This window comes from Strix aluco, chromosome 25, assembly GCF_031877795.1.
Source record: "Strix aluco isolate bStrAlu1 chromosome 25, bStrAlu1.hap1, whole genome shotgun sequence".
Lineage (NCBI taxonomy): Eukaryota > Metazoa > Chordata > Aves > Strigiformes > Strigidae > Strix > Strix aluco.
This window is the reverse complement of record NC_133955.1, coordinates 5,713,202-5,727,297: the sequence shown is the minus strand read 5'-3', so window position 1 is coordinate 5,727,297 and position 14,096 is coordinate 5,713,202. Positions and strand designations below refer to the sequence as shown.

The 14,096-nt window shown below is 60.2% G+C and overlaps 2 protein-coding genes across 8 annotated transcripts in view; both read left to right on the top strand.

Annotated features, from left to right (window-relative positions):
* Positions 1 to 7,344, top strand: part of PLEKHA6 (pleckstrin homology domain containing A6) — a 65,785-nt gene extending 58,441 nt beyond the window's left edge. For 6 of the 7 annotated variants that reach the window (XM_074850517.1, XM_074850518.1, XM_074850516.1 and 3 more), the window contains 11 exons: positions 48 to 159; positions 317 to 456; positions 1,230 to 1,379; positions 2,677 to 2,803; positions 2,935 to 3,044; positions 3,341 to 3,523; positions 3,686 to 3,850; positions 4,027 to 4,160; positions 4,293 to 4,435; positions 5,007 to 5,130; positions 5,629 to 7,344. In XM_074850517.1, coding sequence (XP_074706618.1) covers positions 48 to 159; positions 317 to 456; positions 1,230 to 1,379; positions 2,677 to 2,803; positions 2,935 to 3,044; positions 3,341 to 3,523; positions 3,686 to 3,850; positions 4,027 to 4,160; positions 4,293 to 4,435; positions 5,007 to 5,122 — 1,380 coding nt within the window. In that variant the 3' untranslated portion in view covers positions 5,123 to 5,130; positions 5,629 to 7,344. The remainder of the gene's footprint in view (positions 1 to 47; positions 160 to 316; positions 457 to 1,229; positions 1,380 to 2,676; positions 2,804 to 2,934; positions 3,045 to 3,340; positions 3,524 to 3,685; positions 3,851 to 4,026; positions 4,161 to 4,292; positions 4,436 to 5,006; positions 5,131 to 5,628) is intronic. The other variant, XM_074850519.1, reaches the window with a different exon arrangement.
* A 1,378-nt stretch (positions 7,345 to 8,722) lies between these two features.
* On the top strand, positions 8,723 to 10,498 carry GOLT1A (golgi transport 1A). Its single transcript, XM_074850297.1, has 5 exons — positions 8,723 to 8,788; positions 9,382 to 9,473; positions 9,581 to 9,759; positions 9,925 to 9,988; positions 10,164 to 10,498. The coding sequence occupies exons 1-5, from the start codon at positions 8,764 to 8,766 to the stop codon at positions 10,200 to 10,202; spliced, it is 399 nt and encodes a 132-aa protein (XP_074706398.1). The 5' UTR covers positions 8,723 to 8,763; the 3' UTR covers positions 10,203 to 10,498.
* The last annotated feature ends 3,598 nt before the right edge of the window (positions 10,499 to 14,096 follow it).

The following is a 14,096-nucleotide window of genomic DNA, read 5'->3' as shown; positions in this document are numbered from 1 at the left end:
TGGCAGTGGTGGGAGCCGCTCTGACCGCTGCCTTTTCTCCCCTCCAGAACGAAATGCTCAACCGGCAGATCCAGAAGGAGATCTGGCGGATCCAAGACGTGATGGAGGGGTTGAGGAAGAACAACCCGTCCCGCGGCACGGACACTGCCAAGCACAGAGGTGAGCAGGATCCATCCCTGCCCTTGCACAGCACAAACCCCAGTGTGCTGTGACCTGGGACATCCGCGGTGCCTGTGCTGCCACGAGGCAGACGGCAGCACCCGTTTGGAGAGGCAGAGGCTCTGGTGCACGCACTTATTTCTGCTTCTCTCTGCAGTGGCCATCGGCCCCTCGGGGACATACAGCTCCAACAGCCCCGCCAGCCCCCTGAGCTCGGCCAGCCTCACCAGCCCCCTCAGCCCCTTCTCCCTCGTCTCCGGCTCCCAGGGTTCACCCACCAAGCCAGGACCCGGCGAGGTGAGTGAGCCGGGGGGTCCATAGGGAGCCTTTTGTCACCATTGGGTCCCCAGCCTGGCCTGAGCCCTCACTCTCAGGGGACGGGTGGGCACCAGGCACAGAGTGCGCCTGGGTTTCCTTGTGGCTTTGCCTGGGGGCACCGTTTTGACCACGTCCACCACTGTGGGGCTCTGCAAAACCAACCTGGAGCACCACAGGGCCCTGCAAAGCCAGTCCCCCGGTGATGTCTGGGTCTGTGGTCCTTGCAGGATTGCAAACTGGGCTTTGGAGCCTTTGGGCTCCTACATCAAGCAGCCCTGACGGCTCAGCTCCAGCCTTTGGCTTCAGGACCAGCTCCTGCTGCCACCACAGTCCCCTCTTGCTTGGGGTCCAGCAGTGCTGGGCTCGCCTTCATCCACGTGAAGTTTAGGGTGGAATGTGGGGACTCCCCAACCCCACCTGGCTGCGTAGAGGTGATACCAATGTCTCCTGGGGGCTGCCAGCCCCAAGCTCAGGAGCCCCCTGGCTTGGGCAGCCCCCCGAGCCCTGCCTGGCCCCGCTGCCCTGGGGACATGCAGCAGTGAGGGCAGCGCAGGAGGTGGGAAGTGCTGTCCCCATCTGCATGGGGACACGGAGGCCGTGGAGCCCTGGGGAGCGGCGGCTGGCTGCTCTCCCTCCTCCTTTCCTTGACTCGACACTTCCACTGTGTGTTGCCTCGATCTTTTTCTAACTGTCTCTTCCTTCCTGGCTCTCAGTGTCTCTGCTCTCATGCCTCACGCTCCTCTCCACCCCAGGAACCAGGCCCGCCTCGACCTCCCCTCCCCAAGTCCTACGTACCCCTGGAGTCTCCTCCGACCGTTCCTCCGCTCCCCGGCGAGAGCCGGCTCTGGCCGTACCCCACCTCCCCTTCCTGGCAGCAAGGCAGCGAGGCGAAGAGGGGACAGGTACCGAAACCTCTCCAGAGCAGCCCTGCAGCAGCAGCCCCATCCTCTTCCTCCCTGAGACATCAACTGGCAAGGGCTGGGACGAAGCAGGCGATGGGGCTACCCACCCTCTGCCCTGGCAGTGGAGACAGGGATAGCGTGGAGGTGGCACTTGGCTGGGGGACAGCAGCGTGTGGCTAGTACCTGCCCTCTCCAAGGGTGATGTCCCCCTGGCAGCCTCGCCGTGGCCCTGCTGTCCCTGCCAGGTCCCCTGCACCCACCTGCAGCACCCACTGTGCTCGCTCAGGACGGGGAGTGGCTCCTCTTGGGCAGTCCCCGAAGCTGCTGCAGCCCCCGGTATCAGCCCCTCTGCTTTCCTCTGCCTCTCTCACTGTCCTTCCGCGGCGCCGCTCCCCGCCATGCAGCTCTGCCGATGGGGGTGACCCCCCACACCAACTCCCACCCACCCGGGGCAAACCCAGATTTGGGAATTCCTGGTAATGCCTCAGCCGTGCTCCCTGGCCGGGGGAAAGGGCCAGGTTTGGACACCAGGAGACACCAGCATCCTTGCAGTGGGGGGGTCAGGATGCGTGCACGTGGGGGCTGGCACCACGAAGCAGCAGCGTGCTGAGTTGGGGAGGGTTACAGACCGTGCAGGGTAGTCGCGCCGTGGCTGCATGCTGATCCGTGGGGTGTAAGGGCTGTCAGGACGCGTGATCTCCATGAAGAGCACAGGGTGGTCGAGGGGGGCACGTTGGGCTCCTCAGCTGGTTGCCGTAGCCCTCCATTGCACCAGCACTATTGCAGCAGTGTCTGGGCACTGGCGGGCTGTGTCCAGGGGATGCAAGAAGGGAAGGACCCCAAAAATGGCCCCTTTGCTCGCTCTCTGCTGCTGCACAGTGTCTGCCCTGAGTTCTGCCCCCGTGGGACCCCATCCCCTCCTGTGGGCACGGGATCTTGCTGGAGCTCAGCCCAGAGCCACGGTGTCCCCATCCCGGGTGCCACCTCTGAGCTGCAGCAGGATTGTCACCCCTGAGGGAACCTCTTCCCACGGGGACAGTGATCGGTGCCCAGTCCCGATGGGCTGGGGCGTCGCGGGGGTGAGAGCTGCAGAGCCCTGCCAGCCCCTCCTCACACACTTTTGGGGTGCGCTGGTACCGCCTGGCTGGTGTCTGTGTGTGTCCGTCTGTCCCCCCAGAGTGTGTCTGCAGGCTGTGTGTCACCCCGTGGCTGCGGAGAGCAGCGGGTCTGTCCCCAGGCAGAGCGTGACCCCCCAGGCAGGACGGGGTCTCACCAGGGACCTGCTTCCCTCCCGCAGCCCAAGCCAAGCTTCGAGCAGAGCAAGAAAGAGGCACAGCGGCTGTCCCCCCCCGGGCCCCCAGCTGAGGGGCTCCTGCAGAGCCGGCAGGAGCAGGAGGCAGAGAAGCAAGCGGCTCTCAACAAGGGTACGGCACCAGGGTCACGGGTCCCGCTCCAGTGGGCTCCCTGTGCTCGCCAGGAGCACCCAGGGTCTTGCTGGGACCCTGCCCTTAGTCCCCGGCGGGGGTTCAGCCTGGTGTTTGGGTTTACTCCGCAGTGGGCATCGTCCCTCCCAGGACCAAGTCTCCGGCGGAGGAGGAGGTGGTGCCGGTGGTCGGCGTGGCAAGGAGGAGCGCCGGCAGCATGGCCAACGGGCTCAGCGCTCGGGTAGGGCTTGTGTTGGGGGGCTGGGGGCTGGGGGGGTGGGGCTGGGAGCTGGGCTAGCAAAGTGGGGGCTGTATCACAGCCTGTGAGGCTGGGGCAGCGTGTAGGGGAGCCTGTCCCTGCATGGCTCCACGTCTCAGCATCCAGCTCCTCGGGGTCCCCTGGGCTATTTCGGCACCTTCCCCCCACCCCAGGAGCGGGTTGAGCAGCCCCATCCCAGAGGGTCTCAGCACTGGGTGGATGGGGCCGGATCCTGCCACAGGTTGGGGTGCGTGACCGCGGGGCTGGGCTCTCCCCAGGAGAGACCGAAGAGCGCCGTGTTCGCCAACGAGACGAAGGTGAAGATGAGTGTGGAGGAGCAGATCGACCGCATGAAACGCCACCAGAGCGGCTCGATGAAGGAGAAGCGGCGCAGCCTGCAGCTCCCCGGCAGCCAGCAGCCCGAGGCCCCCGGCACGAAGGCACCCACCTCCTACAAAGTGGTGAGTCCCTGCGCCGGCCACGGCGTGGGGGCAAACTGGCCTTTGCTTTGCAACATGCCTGAGGTCTCCAACAGAGCAGAGAGGGGGCTGGGGGGTGTGGGGCTGGGGCAGGGGACAGTGTGTCACCCCAGGGGTGCTCAGCGGGGCTGGGGTCCCTCGCAGGTGCGCCGGCACCGCAGCATCCATGAGGTGGACATCTCCGACCTGGAAGCAGCGCTGCGCTCCGACGACCCCAGCAAGGTCTACGAGACGCCGCAGGAGGAGATCGCCCGGCTGCGCAAGATGGAGCTGGAGCCACAGCACTACGACGTGGACATCAACAAGGAGGTGAGGAGGGGCTGTCCTGGGGGTTCCTCCACACCCTACGCTGGGGGGGTCGATCCATCCTCCTGTGTCGCAGGGTCCTGGAGCCACTGGCCGTGCCCAGGCGGGTGCTGGGAGCTGGGGGTGGGTGGGTGCTGGAGTGGGACTGTGCTCAGCTCAGTCCTTGCTGCTGTGCCCAGCTCTCCACGCCAGACAAAGTCCTCATCCCCGAGCGGTACGTCGAACTGGAGCCCGATACGCCGCTCAGCCCCGAGGAGATGAAGGAGAAGCAGAAGAAGGTGGAAAGAATCAAGACCCTCATTGCCAAATCCAGGTGAGGCTGCTGTGCCCACGCCGGCCATCCCAGGGGGCACCCTCCCACCCACCAGCACCCCTTCCCCAGCCATCCCCGGTGTCTGTCCCGTTGAGGCCAGACATGGGTGCTGATCCTGGGTGCTCTGCGCAGCCTGCAGAATGTCATCCCCCTGGGCGAGGGGGAGGTGGACACCCCCCAAGACCCTGAGACCCAGCTGCAGGAGCAGGAGAAGAGGATAGAGATCTCGTGCGCTCTGGCTGCCGAGGCCTCCCGCCGTGGCCGCATGCTCTCGGGTAAGGCACGGGGCGGGGGGCATGGGGGGTCGGAGCCTGCCAGCCCCGCCGGAGAGCGGACCACAGGTAGTGTTAGGGCAGGAGCGGTGAGGGCAGGGCAGATCAGGCAGTAGGATGCAGGGCTGGACAGGCAGTGAAAGCAAAGGCCCGGTCCCGGGGCACGGCTGTGCCGTGGGAGAGCCAGTCTGGTGACGCCGGCAGCTGCCGGCACCCTGCCCGCCGTGCCTGGGGCTGCCTTCCCCCACCACGTCAGCGCCGAGCGTCACGGGCTGGAGCAGCCGCTTGGGCCAGGCACAGGTTTCGGCACCTAGTCGGAAGCGTTGGCGAGGCTGTGGGATGGGAGCGCCTGGCCACGCGGTCGCCATGCCTTGTCCATGAGGAGCCCTGTGGGGAGCTCACGTGTGCGTGCCACGGCCGGGCCGTGGCTGTGTGTCCTGACCACGCTTGCTTCCTCCCTTCCTTCCTCTCCGTTTGCTCCCCACCGCTAACCGCTCGCTGGGCCGCCTCCTTCCCCTCGCCGCTGCCGGCAGCTTTGTGTTCTTCACGCCCTTCTCCCATTTCTTGTTTCCAGCTCAGTGCGCTACCCCAAGCCCTCCCACCTCCCCAGCCTCCCCGACTCCACCGACCAACCCCCTCTCGTCTGAAACATCCCGGGTCGCCGACAACAGCCATTTTATGCGTGTCTGAGCCATGAAGTAAGCACCTCTTCTCTCGTACTTCATCCCATCCTCTCTCCATCCCGGGAGGCCGGGTAGGGGGGTGCCTTTTCTGCGCCCGGCATCTGTCCATCGCTGCTTGCTCCAGCTAATGTCTCCTGAGCCACGTCAGCCCCGTCTCCTCCCATGGACGAAGCACAAGTGTCCTCCAAGACGAAACCCCCCGGGCTGGGTCAGCCAGAGACCCCAGCGTGGGCAGGGGCGGCTCAGCAGGGAGAAAAAGGTGGTGGGTGGTCTCAGGGCCAGGCTCTGGGGGATGCCTGCCCTGGTATGGCTGCATTGGTGGCTGCAAAGTTGGGGGACACAGCGTCCCCCTGCTCGGTTGGAGGTTCCCCCCAGAGAGCCAGGGGCGTAGAGCCGAATCTGCACTAGGTTTTCCTCCAAGCAGGGCAGGAGGGGTCTGTGGGGTGGGCACAGGGGCTGCCCCAGGGCTGGCTGCCCCACACATAGCTCAGCCCTGCTCTCCTCTTCCTCCAGCTCAAGCCCTGGCTGCTGCCGGCGCCATCAAGTTCCACGGGGCCACGTTTTAGCTCCCCGACACCGAACCTCTCACCATCATTTTCGGTTCTCCTGGACCCCCCTTCCCTCCCAACCGACGGTGAGACCACCTGGCACAGCCGAGCGGGGAGATGGTCGCCGACAGCACCAGCCGCTCTGCCTCATCCTGGAGGAGACGAGTGGGTGCTGGGAGGTTGTTCGCCGGAGTGTGGTCCCCGAGGAGCCCCCGGGCTGCCAGGCAGCACAGGGACAGATCCGTGGTGTCCTGGGCGTGCGTGGACGGCCGGGCAGGGGCATCTGCAGCAGCGGCAGCCGGTACAGTGGCCGTCTCCCTGCCAGGGCAGCCCTGGGGGAGCGTAGGACTCCCCAGGCTCCTCGTGCTGCTGCGTTGGTCTCCCAAAAATCTGTGAAGGGGCTCTTCTGGGTGGAGACCAGCCAAAATCCCCACCATGGATGGTGCTTCCACCTTACACTGGACCTGTGGATGCTCCATCTCTGCTCCTCGGGCACTTCTTCCCCTCCCCATGCCCTGAACCTGCTTTTAGCATCCATCTGACTGGGGGTAGTTGCCGGCAGAGCCTGGCCTGTCCCATCGCTCCTCGCACTGGTGGCTCAACAGGAGGAGGAAGGAGCTGTGTCGGGAATGGGACGGATGGAGGTGGGACTGGGGGGGACACAGGGGTGCCCAGGACAGCGCTGTGCTGGGGGTCAGGGTGGTACAAGGGCTGCCTGGGGCACCGGTGCGCTGCTGGCACGGAGCAGGAGGTCTGGGCAGGGACGGGGATGTTGCGCGGGAGCAGAGGAGCGGTGCAGGGAGCTGGGGCGTGAGGTGGGACAGCGAAGCCGCGGGCTCGGCAGGGATCCCTCTGTGGTGGATGGGGTCAGGGACGAGAAAGGGAAGGGGCTTGGGGCCAGGCGGCAGCAGCAGGGCTCATCCTCGGGGAGCAGTGTCCCCCCCGTCACTTCTGTCCAGCCCCTCTGAAAATCTGGCACCACGTCTCGCCCCAGGACCTTGCCATTGCACTCTGGACCCTTCGATTTGTTTGGTTTTCCTGTAGCAAGTTTCCCTTTTTTCTTTAGCTTTCTGGAGGGGAAAAAAGAAAAAAGCTGTTTCTGCCTGGAAAAGTGGAATCCCACGCGAGGTGGTGCGGTCGGCAGGGATGCCCCGCTGGGGCTGGGGCGGGCGAGGCGGGTGGAGTGAGGAGCTAAATACTGTCCCTCCTGCAGCTATTTCCCTACAGGCCTCATCTGACACCCACCAGGACCCCTGCCCCACGCTCCCCCTCTGCATCCCCATCGCCCCCCCCGCGCACCCCATCTTAGCAATACTGGTAGGATCCCAGGAGCCCTGAGTCCTGCTCCGCTCCCGAGCCTCCCGCAGCCCTCTTAGCTCATAAAGCTGGCCCTTTATTTTGCTATTACATGCCTTAATATATGTTTTATGGAAATTATACATTTATAATATATATCTATATTTGTTTTTCTCTTCTTTTCTGGGAGGTACTGTTTTGTGCTAAGCTCTCTCTCTGCAGGGTTGTTGGCACCAGCCCTGCCAATGAGTTACAAAAGCAGATTCTTTGCCAATTTATCAGAAAAAAAGAAAAAAAAAAAGAAAAAACCTATTTAAAATATATATATTTTTTCTGCTTTTATTAAAAGCAAATTTATTTAAAATAAAATATAAAGAGACTGTAAGTTTTAAGAGATGATGCGTTTATTTCCCTGTCCCTGAGCGCAGCGGCGGGGCGGCCGGGGCGGGCTCCCCAGCTCGTGTAACCGGGGCAGACCCCCCTTACACCGGCTGTGGGGACACTGCCGGGGACGTGCTGGGGGCCGCGGGTGGCCCACGCAGAGGCTGTGCTGCCCAGCGGGGAGCCGAGGGGACACGCAGACCCACGGGCAGCAATTCCTCCCATCTCTGGAGACCGGAGGGGACGAGGAGCATCCCTGCTGCAGTGGCCGGGTCTGAGCCTTCCCCAAGGTGTGAGCACAGCCTGGTGCACTGGGACCCCACATCTGCCCTATTGTGGAACCCAGTGGTCATTATTTCCTTTTTTTTTTTTAAAAAAAAAAAAGCAACCTTAATTCTTAATTTTATTTTGGTTATTATTTTTCATAACACTTCATATACCAGTGACTTGTAACCAAGAAAGGATTTGCATCGGGAGGAAATCTATTTATGCACTGGGGAGGGTGGGAAGGGAGGCATTTGTTTTCTGGGTTTTTTGCTAGTGTTAGAGAAATAAAAGTATCTAAGAAACAGCGAGGTGTCAGTGTCTTTTGTCTAGAGGTGACCTCAGGTAACAATCTTAATATTAGACTGAAGAGACGGATGAATGGCTACAGCATCTCAACTGGCCAGGAAGGGTCTCACCTTGCCCAGAGCTCACCTGGTGGCACCTTCTCCTCCCTCTCCCTGTTTTGGGGGGTTCATTTTCCCAGTAAAATTTATTTTAGCTGTAGCTGATCAATAGCCAGCTCTCACGGAGGAATAAACCCCACATTTGTACCTGGCAAGTTCATGTAAAACCAAGGAATAAGAGCGGCTGGTTTGTAAATGTGTGGAGCTGGTCCCCGGGGGAGTTTCTTGGGGGATGTGGGTGCAGAGGTCCCTGCGGGGTGGCACGTGGCATGCAGGGACCTTGCTCTGGCTGAGCCATCGTCCCTGCAAACCCTGGGGACCAGGGCTGGGGCATAGCAGGTGCCAGAGCTCCTCTCTTTCACGGGGCAGCCGGGACTGTCCCTGCCCCGCGCGATGCACCGGTGATGATGCTGCAGGGAGCTGCCCGTGCTCACCGTGCCCCAGGAACCACTCAGACACCCCAAGGGACACCACAGCCACGTGCATCCCGCTATTTTGGGGACTGCTCCCAGCTGTCCCTTCCCGGGAAGGGCATGCAGGCAGGGACCCACGGCCACCTCTGTATGTCCCCCTGCAGTAATGCCCGGCCACTGTATCCCCCCCTGAAGGAGGTGCTGCTGCCGTGGGGGTAGGTGCTGCTGGGCTGTTAATGATTTACAGGATGACGTGGGGACTAAAGGCCTTTCCAAGGGTCACTGCTGGGGAGGCACGTGGAAGGGCAGCCGCCCTTGCCCAGCCCCACCGCCGGCAAGATGGTGTCTCTGACTGACTTCCAGCGTAAGCAGGCGGGCGTGGGGTGGCCGTGTCCCGTCCCGGCGGCGATGCCCATCCCCGTGGGACCAGGGTGCACCGTGGGGATGCTCCACAGCACCAAGTCAGGGCTGGAGGCTGTTGACTGGGGTGGTCAGGGCAGGGAGAGGGTGCAATGGCAAGTCCAGTCCTGGGGTGGGGGGATGTGGTGGGAGCACTGGTGGGACAAGAGCCGGGTTTGCCCTCACCCTCTGCCCCAGGTCTGCATCGGGAACAGCAGCTGGGGAGGTGCCCAGCTTGGCCCGAGAGCATCGCCAGCCTCTCCCACTGGCTGCCAGCACCGACACCCTTCTTACCACTGCTCAGAAAAATGCTGGACATGACCTTCTCATATAGTTTTTCTTTGTGGTTTATTCTTTATCTGGCAGCCCAGAGGAGTTTCTGGGGTACCCAACAGTCTCCCCAAGGCTTGGGCAGGTGGAAAGGCTGTTTCTAAGCTTTGGAGACAAATCCCAAGCTCATTTCTAGGAAGGAATGGATCAGGGAGGTGCTGAGGAGAGCAACTGCAGCCCAAGGTGGGACCTGAGCCCCCATCTCAGTCCTTCTCCCATCCTCTGCAGGGATCGGCGTGGGCCTGGTCGGCTTTGGCCTCTTCTTCATCCTTTTTGGGATGCTCTTGTACTTTGACTCAGTGCTTCTGGCCTTCGGGAATGTGAGTACGGTGGGGCTGGGGCTGCCCACAGCAGGCGCTGATGCCCAAGATGAAGCAGAGTCCAGCTGGGCAGGACTTCTCTGACCTGATCCCCTTCATCCTCCCAGATCCTCTTCCTCTCCGGCTTGGTCTTCATCATCGGCTTCAGGAGGACCTTCACCTTCTTCTTCCAGCGGCCAAAGCTGAAAGGCACCAGCTTCTTCATGGGAGGGGTCCTTATTGTCCTCATGCGGTGGCCACTCCTGGGCATGCTGCTGGAGGCTTATGGCTTCATCACCCTCTTCAGGTCCTTCCCCCAGCACCCAGCTCCCCGGCGTGACATGGGTGCCCCGGGCTGGAGAGCGGGACCTGGGCAAGCCTCATGCCCTGCAGCCCCAGGCAGAGTCCCCGCTACTCCCATCCCAGCAAAATCCTAGCACAGGGCTTAACACAGATTTTTGTTTTGATACAGGAGTTTTTTCCCAGTGGCTTTTGGGTTTTTGGGCTCGCTGACAAACATCCCCGTGCTGAGCAAGGTGAGCAGGGCGCTGGGCACGGTTCACACCGGCTGGTGTGACCCTTGGGGTTTGCAGTCCTTGGGTTTATCAATCCAGATCGCCGTGGTAGGGAAGGTCACCAGCAGTGACTCCGCAGCCCCCCAGGGATGCACTGGAGGATTTTCATGCTAATCAGGGTCTGTCCCCGATGCAGCTCTTGCAGAAGATGGGAGAGAACAGCTCCATGGTGTGACCTGAGAGATGGGCCACGTCGCCAGAGATGGGACGGCACAAATGAACCCTGAGCCCGGCTCTCCTGTGGCGGGTTGCCACCTCTCTCAGCCCCGGGACCCCCAGTGCCAGCCAGAGCCACCCCCGTAACAGGGATGGTGCCTCACTGCCCCACGGGGCTCCCACAAGCAGCTCCTGAGCAAGGCTCCGGGGACCAAACGCTGTGCCAGACAGGCTTCTGGAATTATTAACGTTATTTTATTATTTTTGTCTTCCCCTGTTGAAAGATTTAATTAAAAAGTGTGTTAGGAGACCTAATGCAGACTGTGCTCCTTTCCTGTGGCTCAGGGCTTGCTCTAGCTTGGGCATCTCTTAGTGTCACCAAGAGGCATCATGGCCATGGCTGGAGGTGGCACAGGGACCTTCTGGTGGCCATGGCTGGAGGTGGTAAGGGGACCTTCCCATGGCCATGGCTGGAGGTGGCACGGGGACCTTCTGGTGGCCATGGCTGGAGGTGGCACGGGGACCTTCCCATGGCCATGGCCCCTGGCTGCCCTGGCCACGAGCCCCAGCCAGCTCGGGCAGCCCTGGCTCGCAGGCAGCGGCCATGGCATTGCCTTCCCATGCGTCCCGCGGGGATGTGGGCTGCGGAGAGCAGAGCCTGGGGAGCCGCGGGAGAGGGCAGGGGAGGTTAGAAAAACACCCATTAAACCACATTAACATTTCATGACCTGATCAGAGGAGAGTAAATTACCCCGTTCAAATTCAGCAACCATGAAAAAGCAAATGACATCTGGGGTTATTAATTAATTGAGAGATGCTGGAGCAAATCCACAGAGTTACAGTGCTGGTATCTCTGGGCATTATGGGCCAGGACTCGCATTTCCCATACACCCGTTTCCTGTGGGATGAGGCTGGGATGGAGCAGAGCTGGACCAGCTGGCTGGTGCCTGGCAGGATGGAACTAGTGGGAGTCACGGCGATGGTGGGCACTGGGGCAGCTCTGCTGGGGTTTGAGCCAGGGAAACATCTCCAGCACCTGATGCCCACCCCAAGGCCAACATGGGTGCTGGGGAGGGGGCTGGCTGCCTACCCATGACCCAGACATCTGCCCTGCTCTGGAGGAGCCTGCTGAGATCCACAGCTTACACCCCAGAGAGGGATCCGGCCCCAGCCACCAGCATTCAAAGCACCTTTTCATCAGCTGTGCATCCTCACAGCCCCAGCACCCCTCTGGGAGGCCGACGGGAAGCTCCTGCTTTCCAGCCTGTTTCTGTAGGGACAGAAAGAGGCTGTTCTGGCCAAGTGCTGGGGACCCCATCACGTCACGTCACTCACCATGTCCCCTCTGTGTCCTCTCTGGTTGATTTGGCCTCAAGAACCATTCAGGCTCAAGTTCATCTGGTGCTTTTAAACCCTGGTCGAGGCAGGACCTGCGCTGCTGCGTGCTCTGGGGGACGAGCATCCCCCTGTGCGAGGGGCTGGCTGCTCGCAGGGAGACCTTCAAGGCAGGCAGGAACCTGAGGACGGCGCAGAGCTCTCCTAGCTTAACGTCAGATGATTTTAAAGGAGCTATTTTGTTCGGGCTGCAGAAACTCCTCTCCCCAGGAGCGCAGCCAGCACTGCCGGAGAACTGGTTGGATATCTCAGCGGGTCTGTGCGATCAGAGACACAAACTAAATGGATGCCAGCCAGGTTTCTATGAGCACTTGGGAAGCTGGGTGCAAGCAGGAGCTTAATTAAACCAAGGCAATCACATCAAAGCTGGTCCCTGTGCAGATACCCTTCTTAACTTGCAAGAATTAATTAATGACTTTGAGTTAAACCCGTTCCCTCTTGATTGAGGCACAGCCTGATGGAGCTGGTGGCTGTGCCTGTTGGCTCTTAGCAGGTGCTGCACCAGTGCCCGGGTTTGCAGGGGGTTTGCACCAGGTGAAAGCAGACTGGGGACTGCTCTGAGTGCTCAGCTGATGTGGGGTAACTCATTTGGGCACCCAAAACCCAGCCCCAGCAGCCCAGCTGAGCCCTGGGTTACAAAGGACAAGCTCCCCGGTGGATATAAATCAGGGCAGCCCCCCCCTCAAGCTGGGTATGGTTGTGTTGTGTCACTGAGAGGCCTGGCTCAGGGGAAGCTGCTCCCTTGGTGCTGGTTTTGAGGCGGGTGCCCTTAGTTTGAGCACAGATTGCAGCTCTTGAAAAAGGGAAAAAAGAGCTCACAGCTTCCTGGCACCAGCTTGGCTGTGGGCAGGAGGAAGGTACAGGTGGGGCCAGCTCTGCTGGTATCAGGGCCAGCTTTGATGATAAAGCGGAGGAGTTTGGAACAGAGAGCTGAGCAGCTATTTGTGGAGGAGGAATAGGAGAGGAAGCTCAGGCTTGGACATTGTGCAGGTAAGTGAGGGCTGTAGCCTCCCTAATGCCCATCTGTGATTCCTGCCTTTGCCTCACTCCAGCTGAAGACTTGGTCTGCAGATCAACTTTTCCTGGTCAAGCTTCATCTTTAGGGCTTCCTCAGAAGAAAGAGGAACAGTCCTAGGCACACTGTGAGCAGGATAAGGTGATTCCCACTGTTTAATGCCCCATCCCTGTGGCAGCGAGCGTGGCTGAGCAGGGTGCGTGTCCAGGGTGGGAAAAATCAAGGCAGGATGGAGCATCATCCCTGGGTGGCTGTGAGGGATGCTTCATACCAGGCTCCAAAGTGACCCAGGGAATGGCTGTGAGCTGCCTCTGGGATGGAGCAGGCAGCAGCAAGTCAGTGCTGCTCTCCCCAGCCTGCATTTCTGAAGCTTATTGCAGGGGAATGTTTTCCCTCTGGTTCACTAAACTGCTATTTCAACGTGCCCTGCCAGAGCGGTTTTGGTTTTAAACAAACACTTTGGGTGAAGCCCTGGCTCTGCTGACGTCAATGGCCGAATTCCCCCGGTGTTGGTGCCATCCAAAGCCTCCTCTAAGTCCTTCCCAAAAGTTGCTTTCAGGCTTGAGCCTTTTGCGTCTTCTGGAGCAAGGATTCTCACAAGCCTGATGTGTTTTTACTAGCAACAAACTCATGGACTTGTAGAGTGTGTAAAATATGTGGGAAGGATGGAAGCGCATCTACCTTTCTTTACTGTTTTAAAAGATCCCTCAAGAAATAAGGCTATTCAGTAAAACTTCCTAATGATTCCATTTAGAGGGGGAAGTACTTAATATTTCATATTTTATTTTAAGAACCGTGCTTGTTCAGCCCAATACTAGGGAGGACTGCATTTATCTGGCAGGAAAGGATTTGTTTCTCTCTCTGGAAAGCATTTTCCATGAATTCACTCTTAGATCAATCATCTGACTCCTTGAAAGCAGGCAGGGAAATAATGTAAGAGCATTCCCCTGCTATTTCCAGATGAGCTGCTCTTTATAGGATAGGTAATTGTACAAAACCCCAACCCTTTGCAGCAAACTGCAGCAGGTTTCCCCCAGCAGCACATGAATCGAGCAGGGCGATTGCAGCCTCGCCTGATGGCCTGTTACCTTCAGTCGCTGCAAATTCAGGTTAAGTGATGCTTTGGTAAGAGCTGCCTGATGCTTCCAGGCTGCGTGGGAATTGTTAAGCATCCTTCCTGAAGGGCTCGGGGATAAAATCAGCGTGGCCCCAGAGCTGGCTGGTGTCCCCGTGGCCATCCTTCCTGTGCTGCCCTCCCCTCGCCTGCTCCAGCCCTTCGAGCCAGCGAAGTGATGCTCCTTCCCCCTCCCCTCCTCCTACAACCCTGTGCACAAACACACCCTTTGCAGGTTATTTAAAGCCCCGTGTCAGGTCTTTCCATCGCTGCTCCCATGCACCAGCTGCTCATCCCTGCTCGCTGCCGGTGGAGATGGCTGGAAAATGCCTTGCAGGGATTTTCCTTGCATGGGGGGGAAGGTGCCCTGTGCTGAGGGGCATCCTCAA

Bases quoted from the DNA above. Each gene is read 5' to 3' on its own strand.
- GOLT1A (XM_074850297.1), top strand. From the start codon at position 8,764: ATGGTGTCTCTGACTGACTTCCAGC. The intron at 9,760-9,924 runs GTCCTTCCCCCA...GTTTTGATACAG, and splicing joins GGCTTCATCACCCTCTTCAG to GAGTTTTTTCCCAGTGGCTT. The intron at 9,989-10,163 runs GTGAGCAGGGCG...TCCCCGATGCAG, and splicing joins ACATCCCCGTGCTGAGCAAG to CTCTTGCAGAAGATGGGAGA.